Source organism: Netta rufina (assembly GCF_964035555.1).
Source record: "Netta rufina genome assembly, chromosome: 23".
NCBI lineage: Eukaryota > Metazoa > Chordata > Aves > Anseriformes > Anatidae > Netta > Netta rufina.
This window is the reverse complement of record NC_140147.1, coordinates 4,506,741-4,520,962: the sequence shown is the minus strand read 5'-3', so window position 1 is coordinate 4,520,962 and position 14,222 is coordinate 4,506,741. Positions and strand designations below refer to the sequence as shown.

The 14,222-nt window shown below is 54.9% G+C and overlaps 1 protein-coding gene across 21 annotated transcripts in view; it reads right to left on the bottom strand.

Annotated features, from left to right (window-relative positions):
• EPB41 (erythrocyte membrane protein band 4.1) overlaps positions 1–14,222 on the bottom strand; it is an 86,322-nt gene that overhangs the window by 49,898 nt on the left and 22,202 nt on the right. For 20 of the 21 annotated variants that reach the window (XM_084300761.1, XM_084300772.1, XM_084300763.1 and 17 more), the window contains exon 2: positions 542–992. In XM_084300761.1, the coding sequence (XP_084156887.1) occupies positions 542–985 (444 nt within the window). In that variant the 5' untranslated portion in view covers positions 986–992. The remainder of the gene's footprint in view (positions 1–541; positions 993–14,222) is intronic. The other variant, XM_084300766.1, reaches the window with a different exon arrangement.

Genomic DNA, 14,222 nt, shown 5'->3' with positions numbered 1-14,222 from the left:
ACGTGCTATGCAAAAATCCCTGTCTACATGATGCATAAGCAGAAAATATTTGTATTTGGCAGGCTCAGCAACAGCCCAGACTGAGCAGATGACCAAGTACTGAAATGCCCCACTTACACTCCTCGAAGCTCACAAAACCCTTTCCCAGGTTCACTTTCTCTTGCAGTCCTCACCTCACAACACTGACCTGCCTTCTGGACACACCAAGCACATCCAAATAAGAAACAGCTCTGTCGTGAATAACAAATTCAAATCCAAGTCCTTGGGGGAATTTCCATGTTCAGCAGGGTAAAGAGTCAGTACGGGGTACTTTAATGTATGCTTTGAAGTGTTGTTACAATTTCAGGAATAGGAATTTTGCACTATGCTCTGATACAGGAGCATGCTATGCAGCACAAGGAGATGATGAGCCCTTTCAGCATCTCATGGGATTTTCTAATCTACCTTACTATCAGAGAATAAGAATTTTTTATGGTTTTGTCTAAAAAGACAGATTCACGAGAACAGAAGGAAGCACGCCACACCGAGCAGGGTGTGTTACCTGTGTTTCGGCGCTGCTTAAGGAATGGAGATCGAGCGATGGGTCAGTTTTCAGCTCAGGCTCGGGAGCTGCAATCGGGGCCTTCACCAGGATCTCTTCATCAGGGCTGGCTCCTAACCCCGCGTCTTTCTGGTCACCTCCGCCCTCTGTGGGCGCATCGGGGTCTTTGTCCTCTTCGGACACCTGAGACTTGGGCCTCCTGAGAAAGGAGGAGAAGAGGCGGGAGAGGCCGCGGCCCTCGGTGGCACGGCGCTCCTTCTTGCCCGGCTCCTCCTGCGTATCGCCACCGGAGGCCTTCTGCTTCTGCCCCTCGGCGGCCTGCTGAGCCCCTTCCTCCGGAGAGGCCTCTCCCTTGGGTGTTTCGGCGGCTCCTTCCTCCTCCTCCTTCGCTTGCTGCTGCTCTGAACTCTCGGCGTCTGCCGCTGGGCCCTTCTCTGTTGTCATGGTGGTGCTGTGGGAGAGGTACCAAAGGTGTCAAGCAGCAGGACATTGGAGCGGGCATAAAGCCAGTCATACCGAGCAGCACAGACACACCACGCTCTCCAGGCACACCACCCCGTCCTGCCAACCCCAGCCCTAACAATTAGGAACAAACAAACCCCTCATTCCACTCAGATTTGCTTTGACAGAAGCATCTCCACCACACACAGTGGTTGCCCACACATCTTCCACCCTTTGGCTGTCCCAAGGCCCTCTCCCACTCCAGGTCCTTCACCCCATTGCAGCACCGCCTGTAAGAGCAGAGCAGATGAGAACACACACCAGACCCCACAATTTTCCTCCTACCGAGCCCTGCAAAAATCCCACACAGCCCGCAGGGGCTTGCAGCAACCTTCTCCACAACTGCAAAAGGAAGCCGCCACTTGAGACAAACCCCACACAGCCAAGAAGAGTCATTATTAAGTCTAAAATCCTAGAACTATTAAGATTGGAAAGGACCTCCAAGCTCACCTGGTCCAACCATCCCCCTTACCACCACCACCCCCTGCCCCTGTCCCCAGGCACCACGTCCAACCTCTCCCTGAACACCCCCAGGGACGGGGACTCCACCACCTCCCTGGGCAACCCGTCCCAACGCCTGAGCGCTCTTGCTGAGGAGAAATGTCTCCTCATTTCCAGCCTGAACCTCCCCTGGCACAACTCGAGGCCGTTCCCTCTGCTCCTGTCACAGTTCCCTGTGAGCAGAGGCCGACCCCAGCTCCCCACCCCTTCCTTCCAGGCAGCTGCAGAGAGCAATGAGGTCTCCCTGAGCCTCCTCTGCTCCAGCCCAAACACCCCCAGTTCCCTCAGCCGCTCTTCACAGGACTTGTGCTCCAGACCCCAGCTCTGTAGCCCTTCTCAACCAACAAAAGCCGTTGCTCTCTTCCAAATGTCCCTAAAACAGGCCGCAGAACCTCACAAGGAACCAAGAAGAGGGACACAAAACAGGGAAAAGGCTCTGCTCAGAACTGCTGCCCTGCTGCAACTCCGCTGGTCTACGTGGGACAGATCCGGCAAAGCCAAGCAGGCTTCGGGATTCACAAGACCTTTGTGCCGCACCATCGAGCATCTGAAAAATTTCAGATTAAAAGGCTTCCAAACAATCCCCATAATGGAGAGCAGATTTCTTCAGAGGCCGCGTCGTTAAGCTGATGCAATGTTTATTTCAACTTTAGCCTGGGCTGTTGACACAAAAAGATGGAAATCACATGAGAGGAGTATCTATTTAAGGTATAAAGAGGACCCAAAATAATCATGCTTTAGAGGGGATAGAACTAATCTTTGCGCGTTGCATCACATGTATCTGCAGCAATAAATTGCCACTGCTTACGCAGAGCAAATAGCATATAATCCAATACGCCTCCCAATCCCCCAGCCCAGCCCTCAGCGCACAAACATTTGCTCAAAACACGCACTTAAGAAACGTTTTGAGATGTCACCCTCCTACATAATTATTGCATTCGACAATTTTAAATTAATTCGTACTAATTGCCAAAATAACCGGAGTGCTTGGAAGACAAAAGCCTTCCCAGCTTCCAAAGCACTCTTCCCCTGCATTTAATGCAGAAGCTTAATACTATTTCTAAAGCTGTGGTTTATAAAGAAAGCAGCATTAGGGACCTGTTCTGGCTGTACTTCTCCAGACATGTTAATTCCCTGAGTTTAGCAGGGATTCTTTTTTTACAAGGAAAAAAAAGGCTTTTTTTCAGGCTTTTTTTCTTTGGAAAGCCTGCTGGGGCCCAAGAGGCAGCAGTGATGGATCTGTGCACCCAGCAGTGTGCTTTGGAGCCACGTTAGATTTGGGACAGGGGCTCTGAAACCTACGCATGATCCTCCCCTCAGTGAGCTTTCCTGGGAGAAAGATTTTTTTCCAAGCACGGAGAGGTGGAAGGCACTGAAGCAGCAGCTTTCTACACGCAGAGAAAAAATGGCATGAGAGAAGCCACCCTGCATGTGGCCGCAGTCGAGCGCACCTGCGTGCACCTGATGCAGCCAGGATGCTGCAAGGGAAAAGGTGCTGCCAAACCCCAGGCATGCCACGGCTCTGAGCTGAACGAAGACAGATCTGTAGAAAGCCACACTTCAGCACTTCTCATACTCCAGAGCTTTGCACGGTGGAAAACAGGGCGGCACAGTGTAGTGACAGCACAGGCAGGTCATTCTCCAAAATGCGGTGAGTTGGACGTTAGGTCACCCTTCGCGGAAGTCTTGCGGGAGTTTGTTTTTGCAAGATTATCACAGAACAGGCTCTCCGAGAAAGCCGTGAAATCCAAATCAAACAAAAAGCTACGGCAGACGCAGCACCCAGCCGGCTCCCACCGCCGCCCTCGGAGCGGCTGCGTCACGCCTGCTGCTCACTGCCTGGGGAAGGCAAAGCCCCGCAGCGCTGGGCTGCCTCGTCCCCTGGGGGAAGCAGCACAGACTAACCCAGAAACATCGGCAAGAAGGAAAAGCAATTTCATCCAAACCACACACGAGACATGAGGGCGTTCAGGCCCTTGGCTCGTGCAGCTCTCGGTGCCGTAGGATACCTGGCGAGCATGCTGCTCACCGCCAGCTCAGCAACAGCCTGTGGAGTCGCACTGCCATCACACCACCAGGAATTCAATTCACACCCTCAACAGCTCTCCAAAAACAACTGGGTAGACGTCACAAGGCAGTGCAAGGGATAACAGACTACGTTTGTCACCCTGAGCCCATGGGACAACACATTCAATTGACATGGCCAATGGAGAAGGCAAAGCTCTCGCAGCACCAGCGCATACGGCCGTGTTACTGCCCCAGCACGAGCATGCAATAAACGGTGAGCTCCCTCGTGCACCAGCTGCCCAGACAGGCTGCTTTGTAGTTACTTCCCACTGTGTTTATTTTGAATAAATGCATTTGTAAGAATCGTTATCCAAACACACACTCGAAGCGTGCTGCTCTCTTAAAAACAAAAAGGCAAAATGCAGAGCGAAGGGAGGGGGCCTGGCAGAGCAGGCCTCAGCAACTGAGGCAAACAGAAGGGACAGCCCACAAACAAACACTTCCTCTGGACGTAGTTTGCTCCCTTTAAATGCTAACATTCCTGGAACAAGCCTGTTTACTTGCTTGGATTTCAAAGCAGCAACCGCGGCACACTGCGGACGGCGCTCATCCCGGCGCTGGAAGGTGGGACTCGCTGGGGACCAACAAACATCCCCACGTCTTTCCTCTGCACCCCAGGAATCGCGTCAGAGCTCGGCTTCCTTCAGCCAAATCCCCTTCCCTGGGCTGGGGATGCGGTGACGGGCACGTAGGAGTATTTCCCTTCCCAATAAACATTTCATGTGGCAGCGAGATGCCAGCACCGAGAACTCACCGGGTGCAGCCGAACGTCCTGCGGCATGACCTGAGCGCGCTGCCCGCTGCTTCTCTCCCTTTGAAGCTTTACGTTCAGAAAGGGTTTCTTGAGCTTTCGAATGAAAGCAATGGAATTTGTAAGCAGGGCACATAACCGAGGGGCCGTACCACTTAAAAAAACTGTTCCTTCAACCTCTGTGGTATGGAGATATTCACTACGTAGCAGGACACCCACAGCAGAGCTGGCCTGAAGAGCCAGGTTCCTGCTCTGCTGCTTTTCTGCTCACTATTTGGACAAGGCATGCCCACTCAAACCACAAGCAGGTTTTAAAAATCCATTTTCTTCCGTCGCTGTTCCACCAGGCAGTTGTGCAGACCCCGCAGGAGCCCCAGGAGCTCTGCGATACTGGCGGCAGAGGGACCTGGTCCTCCTGCTGACTGCACATCGCCGTGCTGCTCACCTCCTGCTCTGCCCCATCACATCTCTCACTGCTGGGTTTTGGGGGAGGGTTTTGGGAGAGGATGAGGGTTTGAAGCCAGACAGACTGAATAGCGGGATCATCACAAGTCTAACGGAGAGACAGCGCTTAATGCTACGGAAATGAGCAAAGCACAGCAAAACGTACACGCTGCCTTTGGAGATTTCTGAGTAGATATCTGCTCGCTTCAGAAAAGAGTTCAAGTACGTATTCGTATGTACGCATTTTGATGTTTAAGAACATCCTGCTTCAGACAGGAAGTCTTCAGCAACAGGAAGCAATCTGAAGAAAACGTAATTAAAGGCACTCGGAGCAGGTTTTATGAACCTCCCGTCCCCTGCACAGCAGATCCTCCAACCCCCCAGACACCCTCTGACCTCCCCAGCCTCCCAGCTCACCTCCTTCTTTCTACCCAAGGCCCTGCAGCATCGCTGGGGGGAGCACACGGTGCCTCTGCAAGCTTGCTTTCACCTGCAGAGTCACTTCTCTCCTTTAAGCAAAATAAACTTGAGGCTTAAAGTGAGTAAAAAGCCTAACTGCTGATCCTGTTCCTAATATCTGTGGTTTGAGTCCATGCTCAGCAGCATTTGAGGAGCAGAAGGTATCAGAGCTCAGGTCCAGCCCCACACCGTGCTCTTGCAGACATCAGAAGAGCAAAGGCAGTGCTCGGGTCCATCCCATCCACGGGCACACTCCCTCATACCTCTCCTTTCTTCCTCTTCCCCTCACCTCCAGCCCAGAAAAAGCCGAGACAGCTTCTGCATTAGTCACGTAAGAGTTTGCTGCCTCCCAACGACCCGAAACACGTGGGATTGCAATTGTGGCCACACGTGTGAGGCTGCGGCCGGGGCCAACAGCCTAAGGCAGCACAGCACACTTTGTTGGCATCTCCTGGGAGCAGAGCCCTCCCTTACGGCACCATTTTAGCTCAGCACAGTCCAGCTGCGGTCTCACACCTGCTTTAGGTCTTTGGAGCGGGACAGAGAGCACCCTGCACACGTGCTGGAGGCGACAGGCTGACAATTTATCTGAAATACACATTTTGGAGTTGCTCAACAGATCCCTGCCGAGAAAGCCTTCCAGCCCCAGGGATGCAAAACTACTCACTTCGCTCCCAGGAAGCCGTCATTAGGTGACGGTGCGTTAGCGCTCTGGAAATAACCGTGCTGCTCGTTTGGGTCCTTTGCTGACAAGTTTCAGTGGCTCAGAGAAACAGCCGTGGTCACATACACATCCCTCAGCGTCCTTACCTGACAGCGCGCTCCAGCCTCCCGCATCTAGGCGCATGAATAAGCTACAGCACGCTCGCTGCTCCAACCAGGAGTAACACCTACGTCCTGCTCCCAAGCCCAGAAGAAAACAGCTCCCACCGTTCCTGTGACCCAATCCTGGGTGGTTTTGCCTTTCAAAGAGAGAGGAAGGCCTGCCCCCCGGCACACTCCCTTCTCAGAAGGCGAACGTTTCGCAGCGGTGCGCACCAGATAACCGCACCCGCGCTGCCTGAGCGCACTGCCTCCGCCTCCCTGCCCCGAAACGTGCGGCTCCACCGAACGCTCCTGCTCCGGCGAGAACTGGAGACAGTGAGAAATTGTCAGCGAGAAATTTCTGCTAAAAATAGACCCAAAAAAATCCAATAGTTGCAGCAACAGCAGGCTCTTTTTGAAGCACATTCTTTCCCGTTTCACAAGAGGTGCAACTGCGCGCTGTGAGACACGGGGCTTGGGCTGAGCACGCGGCTCCCGGGGACCTGGTGCACATGCAGCGAGGCACACACATGTAAAAGGTGTTTTCAGGTGGGAGATGGACACTGAAACTGCAGTCACCTCGAGCAGAACACATGTTTGAGCAATGCATCCTATAGATAATTTGTAATACGATTAAGAAAACGTAGCAGAGGACTCAGTGTGCTTTTTTTCCAAATAAAATAAGAAATTCGGATGCCTCCCAGTAAACACCTCTAGAGATTTGAAGCTGAACCTCCACAGAGCTGCCACTGAAGGCTATGGGACAAATAGGTCTGGCAAAGCCAAGCAATAAAAAACTGTCTGTAAAATTCTTTTTATCATACTTGATTAGGAGAATAATTAGCATGGGCACTGTACAGAGCCAACGCGCATCATCTCCTTGTGCCGATACGCTGGGTGCTAACAAAGGGATGCGGTGGCCCGGCCGGCCCTACTCCCACCCCAGCAGTAGGACGAGGTGCCGCGGGCTCTACGAGCAGGGGAAGAAGGCAGAGGCACACCGCAGATGGTCCATTATAACCGCCCGGATTTAATTCTCACCAGCCCAGCCCTCGTAATCTACTGCACGGCGGCAGCACCGTGCCCTTCTTTCATCTTCTGGTGCCGTACAGCTTTCCTATTTAAATGAGGGCAAAAAATAGTAGCTTACCATCTGCTGGAAGCAAATCATTTCTGTCAAGCTGAATAGCGGGCTTACGGAATGACCGGACTAAACGGCGCATTAGGGGCGTGCATTACAAGCGAGCGGAGCCGCAGCATCAACCCCGGATCCCCAAACACCCTCTGGGATGCCACAGACCTGGATGTCACACGAGATCCAGAAGAGTGGCTCATCAGCAAACCCCGAAATTTAAATGAAGATGTGCTTGAAGTCAACGGCAGCGGGTTTGGCAGGGTATGCCCATTTGGGATGCGTTAAAACTGACTCAAACTTGGAACAGTCGGACCCAAAGCAGAGGGACCTGGGAACAGGCACCACAAGCATTGCTTCCCATCATGTAGGAGCAACTCTCAGGGCTCTCCCACGCCTACATAGAGGGTAAAGCAGAACCAACCCCCCTTTGCCTCCAACACGAGGCAGAAACCCTGCACAGAAACAATTCTGCGAGCCGCCCAGGCGCACTAAACCCTACAAAGGAAGCGGCCAGCCCAGCCCAGCTCGGGGCGGTCGCTGAGCTGAAACCCGGCTCTGCAGCAGCCTCCGGTATCTGCCCGTCCTCGGGGAGGAAGGGAGGGACCCGAGCACCCGTCCCCACCCAAGGCAGCTCCAGCACCCGCCGCCTGCACCCTGCCGATAGCGCCCAGGCTGCTGCGTCCCATGGGGGGGACCCGGCACGCACAGCACGGGGCTGGCACCAGAAATCTCGGCAAAAAAAAAAAGCACCGAGGCGCACGGCAGCAGGACCTGTGCTTGGGAGAGTGCTCCAAGCAAGCAAAGCCGAGGACAACCTGGCTTTGCTACACTGGAGTCAGGAGCTGGGTTTGGGATGTCCTTGTTTCCACTCCCACCCCATCCCAGACCCACTTTGCACGGGAGAAACGGCACAGCCAACCCGCGGCGGCTCCACGCGTGGCAGCAGCCCTCCTCCTCCTCCTCCTCCTCCTCCTCCTGCAGCAGGATACTTCCTAAGGCACCAGTTAAACAGAAATAAGCCACACGTCTCAATCGAGCCAATAGAAGGGCTTTTGCATGCATTATTCATGAGGGTTTTTTTTTTTCCCTGCCTTAACACAGATGTGTTTACTCACACTGTGCCTCATTTACACTCGAGGTTTAACATAACAGGGCTCGTTTTCCTTCCTTACAGCTTCCAGCACAGGGTACAAACACTTTCCTCTTGTGCCGGTTTGCCTTTGGTTGTTTTCCTAGCGTGGCTATAATTGGAACCGGGGAGGGACCCGCACGCTGCTCCGACAGCCCCACGAGTGCCTGCGGGCACCGAGCACCAGGGGCAGGACGGACGCAGCCCCAGCTCGTGCACACCGTGGATGTTACGGAGAGCTGCCCGAGCTGTGGTCATCCTTCTGCAGCACGCTGCGTCTTCCTCCAAAGCCTCGCCCTCGTGGAACGCCCGAAATTTTTTAAAAGGGACAATAACTGGTCACGGTAAGAGTAAATAGAAGAAATGTCAAGTATGAAAGCAGGGCTGGCACGTCCTGAGTCACTCCGGGCTCGCCTCCTGCCCAGCCCCAGTAAAGCAACCTGAAAGCATCCTCAGCACGAGCTTCACGCCACTGCTGTTCCACGCCTGCCACGGGGCGCGAAGGTATTTCAACAAGGCAACACGATGTGACCCTAAGCTGGTTCTGAGACCTCCTCCCTTGTAAAGTAGCTTCTGCTTCTCCTCCTTCCAACACCACAGAGAGCCGAGACGTTTGGTGCAGAGGCTGCTCCTTACCCCAGCAAGAGCCATGTCCAGGCTTTCCAGGGCTGCTCAGAGGCACCAGCAGCAGCAGCAGGGCAGCTTTGCTGCTGTTCAGAGCAATTTGGCAGCTCACACCAGCACCCAAGCCGCCAGGCTCAACTTATTTCTCTGTTCTGCCCCGGTGTGTTCACCACAACCATGGGGCAGCCAAGAATTTGTTTCGCTGCAATCGTGAGCGAGCCCCAAACATCGTACCTGTAAGGCTTAACGCAGGGACCGGGGATGCTCAGGGGCACGGAGGGGATGTGCTGGCCTGGAGGAAGGCTGGAGGGAGGAAGACCTCCGCTCTGGAGCCAGAGGCTGGGGAGAGACCCAGTCCTGGGGACAAGAACAACGGCTATAAAAGCTTGGTCAAGCCCCAAGGGAGTGAGTCAGCGCCCAGGGAGATTCACCCGGCTGAGTTTCGCTGGGTGGGTGCACAGCACCGCAGGAACCGTGCTGCTGCAAGAGGCTTTGAGTCAGGCAGCCACCACCCTTCGGCCGTTTACCTCTTCTGAGGGCTTCTCCTTGCAGGGCTCAGCCCCGCACACAGCAGCACAGGGCAGGAAAACCTCAGCAGGGAGGAGAAAGCCGCTCCCATCGCAACCCCTGAGCTGCAGAGCATCACAGAAAGAGCCTCAACCTTGCCACTTGAAAACTTCCATGACCGTGGAAGCTTAGCTTTAAAAACACCAAAAAGCTCCTTGGAGTTCCCCAACAAAACCCCAAGCAGCTCCCCACTGCTGCGGTGCCACAAGCACGGGGAACACAGGAGGGACAGACCCGGAGCAGGGAAGCACCTTTGGGCACCAGGTGGGGGAATTCGGGAGCCAGAAGCTGTCTGTAAAGCCTCGAGGTGTGGATTTGGTTTGATCGAGACAAATTCAGGTTGTCCCCACTCCGAGGGCTGGCGATGGGTTTTGGGGCTGGGGGAGGCAGCGGGACACTCACCCACCCCGAGGCTGCACCGCGGTGTTCGGGTTCAAGTTTGCACAAAGAAAATATCACTACCCAAACCTCCCCGATCCCCAAAAGGAATATAAATGGAAATAAAAGTGCGCCAGAACGAGTCAGGCAGCGGGCACGGAGGTGTTTCTGTAGCACAAGGAATAGCAAGAGCCCTCAAGGTGCCCGGAGCCTCCCCGATCCCAAAACCACAACCGGCCCCTTCCACGCACAGCTGGTGCTGCCTGAACCCCCCCCAGGGAACAGAACCCCACCGGGAGGGCCGCAGAGCAGTGAGTAACTGCATCCTCCCGTGCTCAAGAGCCAATTAGGCCCAAATTAGCACAGCCCCGTCCTGCCCCTCTCCCCACAGCCTCTCCTTTCGGCACTCGGTGGCTGCAGCAGACCCGTGCGGAGCCCTGGCCTCGCAGCCATCCCCACCAGTGTTTGGTTGTTGTTGTTTTTTTTTTTTTTTTCCCAGCCGGCAGTGAAATCAGGCAGCTTTCGCTTTTAATCCCCTTAATTAGGGGGTGTGCGGCAGTTTTCATTCCTTAATTACATCCAGTGCCACAGCTGATGCAAGGCGTTTGCAAACAGCCGCTTCCAGCCTCTGGATCGCAGCCGGGTTCCCACGCGGCGCCGCCGGCAGCCCTCGGGGTGCTGTCCCCAGACACCCTCAGAGCACCCCAGGGGCAGCTGTCCCTACACACTCACCTCTTTTAGGGCAGGATCGAAGTCCTAAAACAGCACTAAAAAAGCCCCAGCAGCACAGCGGGGGTGCGGCTGCTGGAAGCTGGCAGGGGAAAAGCTGCAATTTCAGGCAGCGCCCTCGATATTGGCTCACCGGACAGAGGGGCAACATTTTGGGGTCTAACTCGGTTATTTTGGTGCGTTGCCTTTTGGTAGCCGGTCTCTAGGTTCACAATGGTGCTTCCATTGCAGTTGCTCAGCTGCCAGGAATCCCTTTGATCCCCTGGGAGGGCGAGTGCCTGTGAGCACTCAATTACCCCGCTCCTGCTGCCGAACCCAAAATAATTACGCCGCCACCTCCTGCCTGCCCACGGGGCCATCAGGCCGTTATTCCACGGGGGTCCTGCTTTGAATTACTGCGCCCAACGCGTGCCCTAATGCATTCATCGCTCCAGGGACACGGCAGCTGGGCTCCAGCAGGCAGCCTGTCCTACCAGCCATGGGAAATAGGACATTAAACATCACCTGGGGAAGAGGGGGAGCGCTGATTAAAGACACGCAGAGGAAGATAACGGGATGCTGCAGGTGTTTGCCACTGCTGGGGACCCCAGTGAGCAGCCCCGCTCCCCTGCACAGCGCCCACTTTGCTCATCTCTGGCACCGGTCCCCCAGCCCGCAGGTGCTGCAGTTGTTTGCAGGGAGGAAACGTGCCCCAGCGCTGCCTTCCTGAGACTGCAGGAAGGAAAAGGAAGCTCTGCTCGCTCCGAGTGACTGCAGGGACAGAGTCCCAGACACCTTTTGAGCCCACATTACAAGGGCTGCTTGTCGGCTGCTGCCTTCCCTTCTGAGCTCGCTGGGTGTGCACGGGAAGGAGAGAGCCTCACGGAGGTTTTGAGACCAGGGCAGCCCCGAACAAACACCGGCCCTGCGATGTCTGAGGTTCTGGAGCAGCCTTTTTGCCTCTCCAATTCCCCTCCTCGCAATGCAGGGCACCAGGAGGACAGCACCAGCACTGAGCATCGTGCTCCTGGCCCCTCGTTCCCGTATAACACATCACAGCAGCATCCTCTCCAGCCATGCTCAATTCTGCTGCTGACCCCAACAGCACCCGAGCAGGAGCCCGCGGGCTGCCCTATAGACAAGAAGGGCTAAAACTCACCTCCCACCCTGGCAGTCAGCAGCCCTCGACCTGCTCTGCCTCCTGCACCGCTCCTCTCTCGGGAAATTGTTCCCTGCTTTGTTCTCCCCGCTCTCATTTCGCATTAAACACTGAACCAGGAGAAGCTTGAGGTCCCCAAACACACCAAAGAGAGCCCCGGGGCAAGCTCAGAGGCTCGCAGGCAGACCACAGGTGTGTGCTGGAGAAACCCAGGCTCAGCTTTGGGGATCGAAGCAGCTTTCCCTGCTCCACTGGTGTGGGGATGCTCCCGGCCAGGCTCAGGCTGAGGAGACAGCAGCAAATGGCACACAACTTCTTAAAGACCGCAGTATTAAATTAATAATAATGACGGGACGTGCCGGACAAAAATACTCCTTTAGCAGGGGAAAGCAGATGGAGAAAAGAGAACACGACAGGTTAAATATCTCCTCATTAAAATAAATCGTTGTGATTGCTGTCAACTGACACTAACGCTGCTTTCTGGCCAAGCCACCCATCTTGGGCACGCAACTCAGTGTCCTACTGCTACTTGTTTTACAAGTTAGGTCCCCAATAATCCTTACCCTACTCAAAGTGTGCATGCTTGCGTGCTCACGTATGCACCCAGCAATGCAAATTCAGTATTAACAGCTGCCTGTGGCTTTTTGGAGCAGCTCTGCTTATTTTTTCCCTTTTTCATATTTAAATCCCAGTTGTGCAATTGCCTCACGCCCGGCTGAAGCCTTTCTGAGCCTGACACGTCTTCATCCAGCTGAGAGCCACGGACCCATGGAGGGCTCAGACATGCAGCAAGCACCAAAACGCCCAGCAAATTAAGAATATCACCAGGGTTTTGGACTCGCTGGTCTTGTCCCGTTTGCAGAGGGAAGGCACCGAGCAGAGGAGCCGCAGCTCAAATTGTGCTGGGGAAGGGCTGCGGGTGCCCGCCAGACACGCGAGCTGCTGACGGCAGGAGCCGCACAACAATATCGCTGAAAGCCGCATTCAGGGAGCACAAGGGAAGCAAATGCCACCCAAATCCTCTTTTCTGCAAGCTCCATGGATAGCATTGTCAGGGCTAAAACCGCGCTCAGGAGACCCTTCAAACGTAGCCAGGGCGAAAAAGTAGAGAGAGCAAAACGCGACCGTGAGCTCACCCGGCTGCCACCAGGCAGCCAGCTCGTGCTGGCCAGCTTTTTGCTTTTAAACGCCTTCTGAAGCCTCCTCTTTTGCATTTCCTCACCGGCGACAGCTTCAGGTTCTCTTTATAAGCTGCAGGAGCTGAAGGCGGGCGGTACTCATTCCTCGGCAGCGGTTCCACAAGACAAAAATAACGAAGAGGCAAATGAGGTCTGGGCGCCGGGCACGTCCCCACCTCCAGGAAGCCGGCTGCTCTGTGTGGCCGGCACAGCAGCCAGGAGGGTGGCTTCGTAACAGGAGGAAAAAGATGAGACACACAAACGTAGAACCGAGCTCCCCTCGCTGTGCTGCGTAGCACTGAGCATCCCTCGCCGTGCTGATGGCTCGTTTCGGAGCTGCGACTTCAGCTCGTGCATGCACAGCCCCGGCTTGTTTCCATCACTCACGCTACAGAGATCACAGAAACTGCTCTGATGAATTAAAGCTCCCCGTTAAGAATATCCCATTACCTTATTCCTAAGCAAAGGGGATTCCTAAAGGCCTCACCTCCCCGGTGCTGTCCGGCAGGGGTGGCAGAGCCGGGCCCCAGGGCTGCGCATCGCGGCATCGCTGCGCTCGCTGGCAGAGCGCACGGCGAGTGCCAGGCTGGGGGCAGCGGCACCAGGCCAGGATTGGCCATTTTTTACCATTTCCTGGCCATTTTACCTGCTGTCATTCCCCTCCTGAGCCTGTTTGTTTTGTTTAACCTCCCGCTCTTAAGCTACCATCCAATTACTGCTCCCAATTACTCAGCACTAAAGAGCCCGCGGTAATTACAGAGAGCGCTCGCCGCACGCGGGGTTGGTGGCACTGCTTCAAAGGAGCCCACATCGGGACAAAGCCCAGGGACTCGCGGGCCACCAGGCGAGCACGGAGCCCTCCTGGCCACCAAGGACCGAGCCTGGGCTGCCAGCACAGACCAGCAGCAGCCGGGGGTGCTCGGAGCCAGAGCAGGCTTGGGAAGGAGCACGGGGACCGCACGGCACGTGTCAGTGTCACCAGCACAGGGAGAGATTTTGCAACTTGCCTTACTCAGACTTAACACCCACCCAGGCATAAGACATTCTTTTGCAGGACCTTGAGAAAACAAAGCATTTTCAAGGCAGATGTCAAGATTTTCATAAACTTTGCTCTCTTTTCCTGCAGCTCCGCAGGCAGCCGCCCATCGCGCAGTGCCGAGGCAGTGCCACCCCTGCCAAAGAGCTGCAAGCCACTGCCACAGCCACCTTCTAATTTTTGTGCTGATAATCCTGCAAAACACACGTTTCACTTTGCATGGTGCTTTTTTTGCACTTT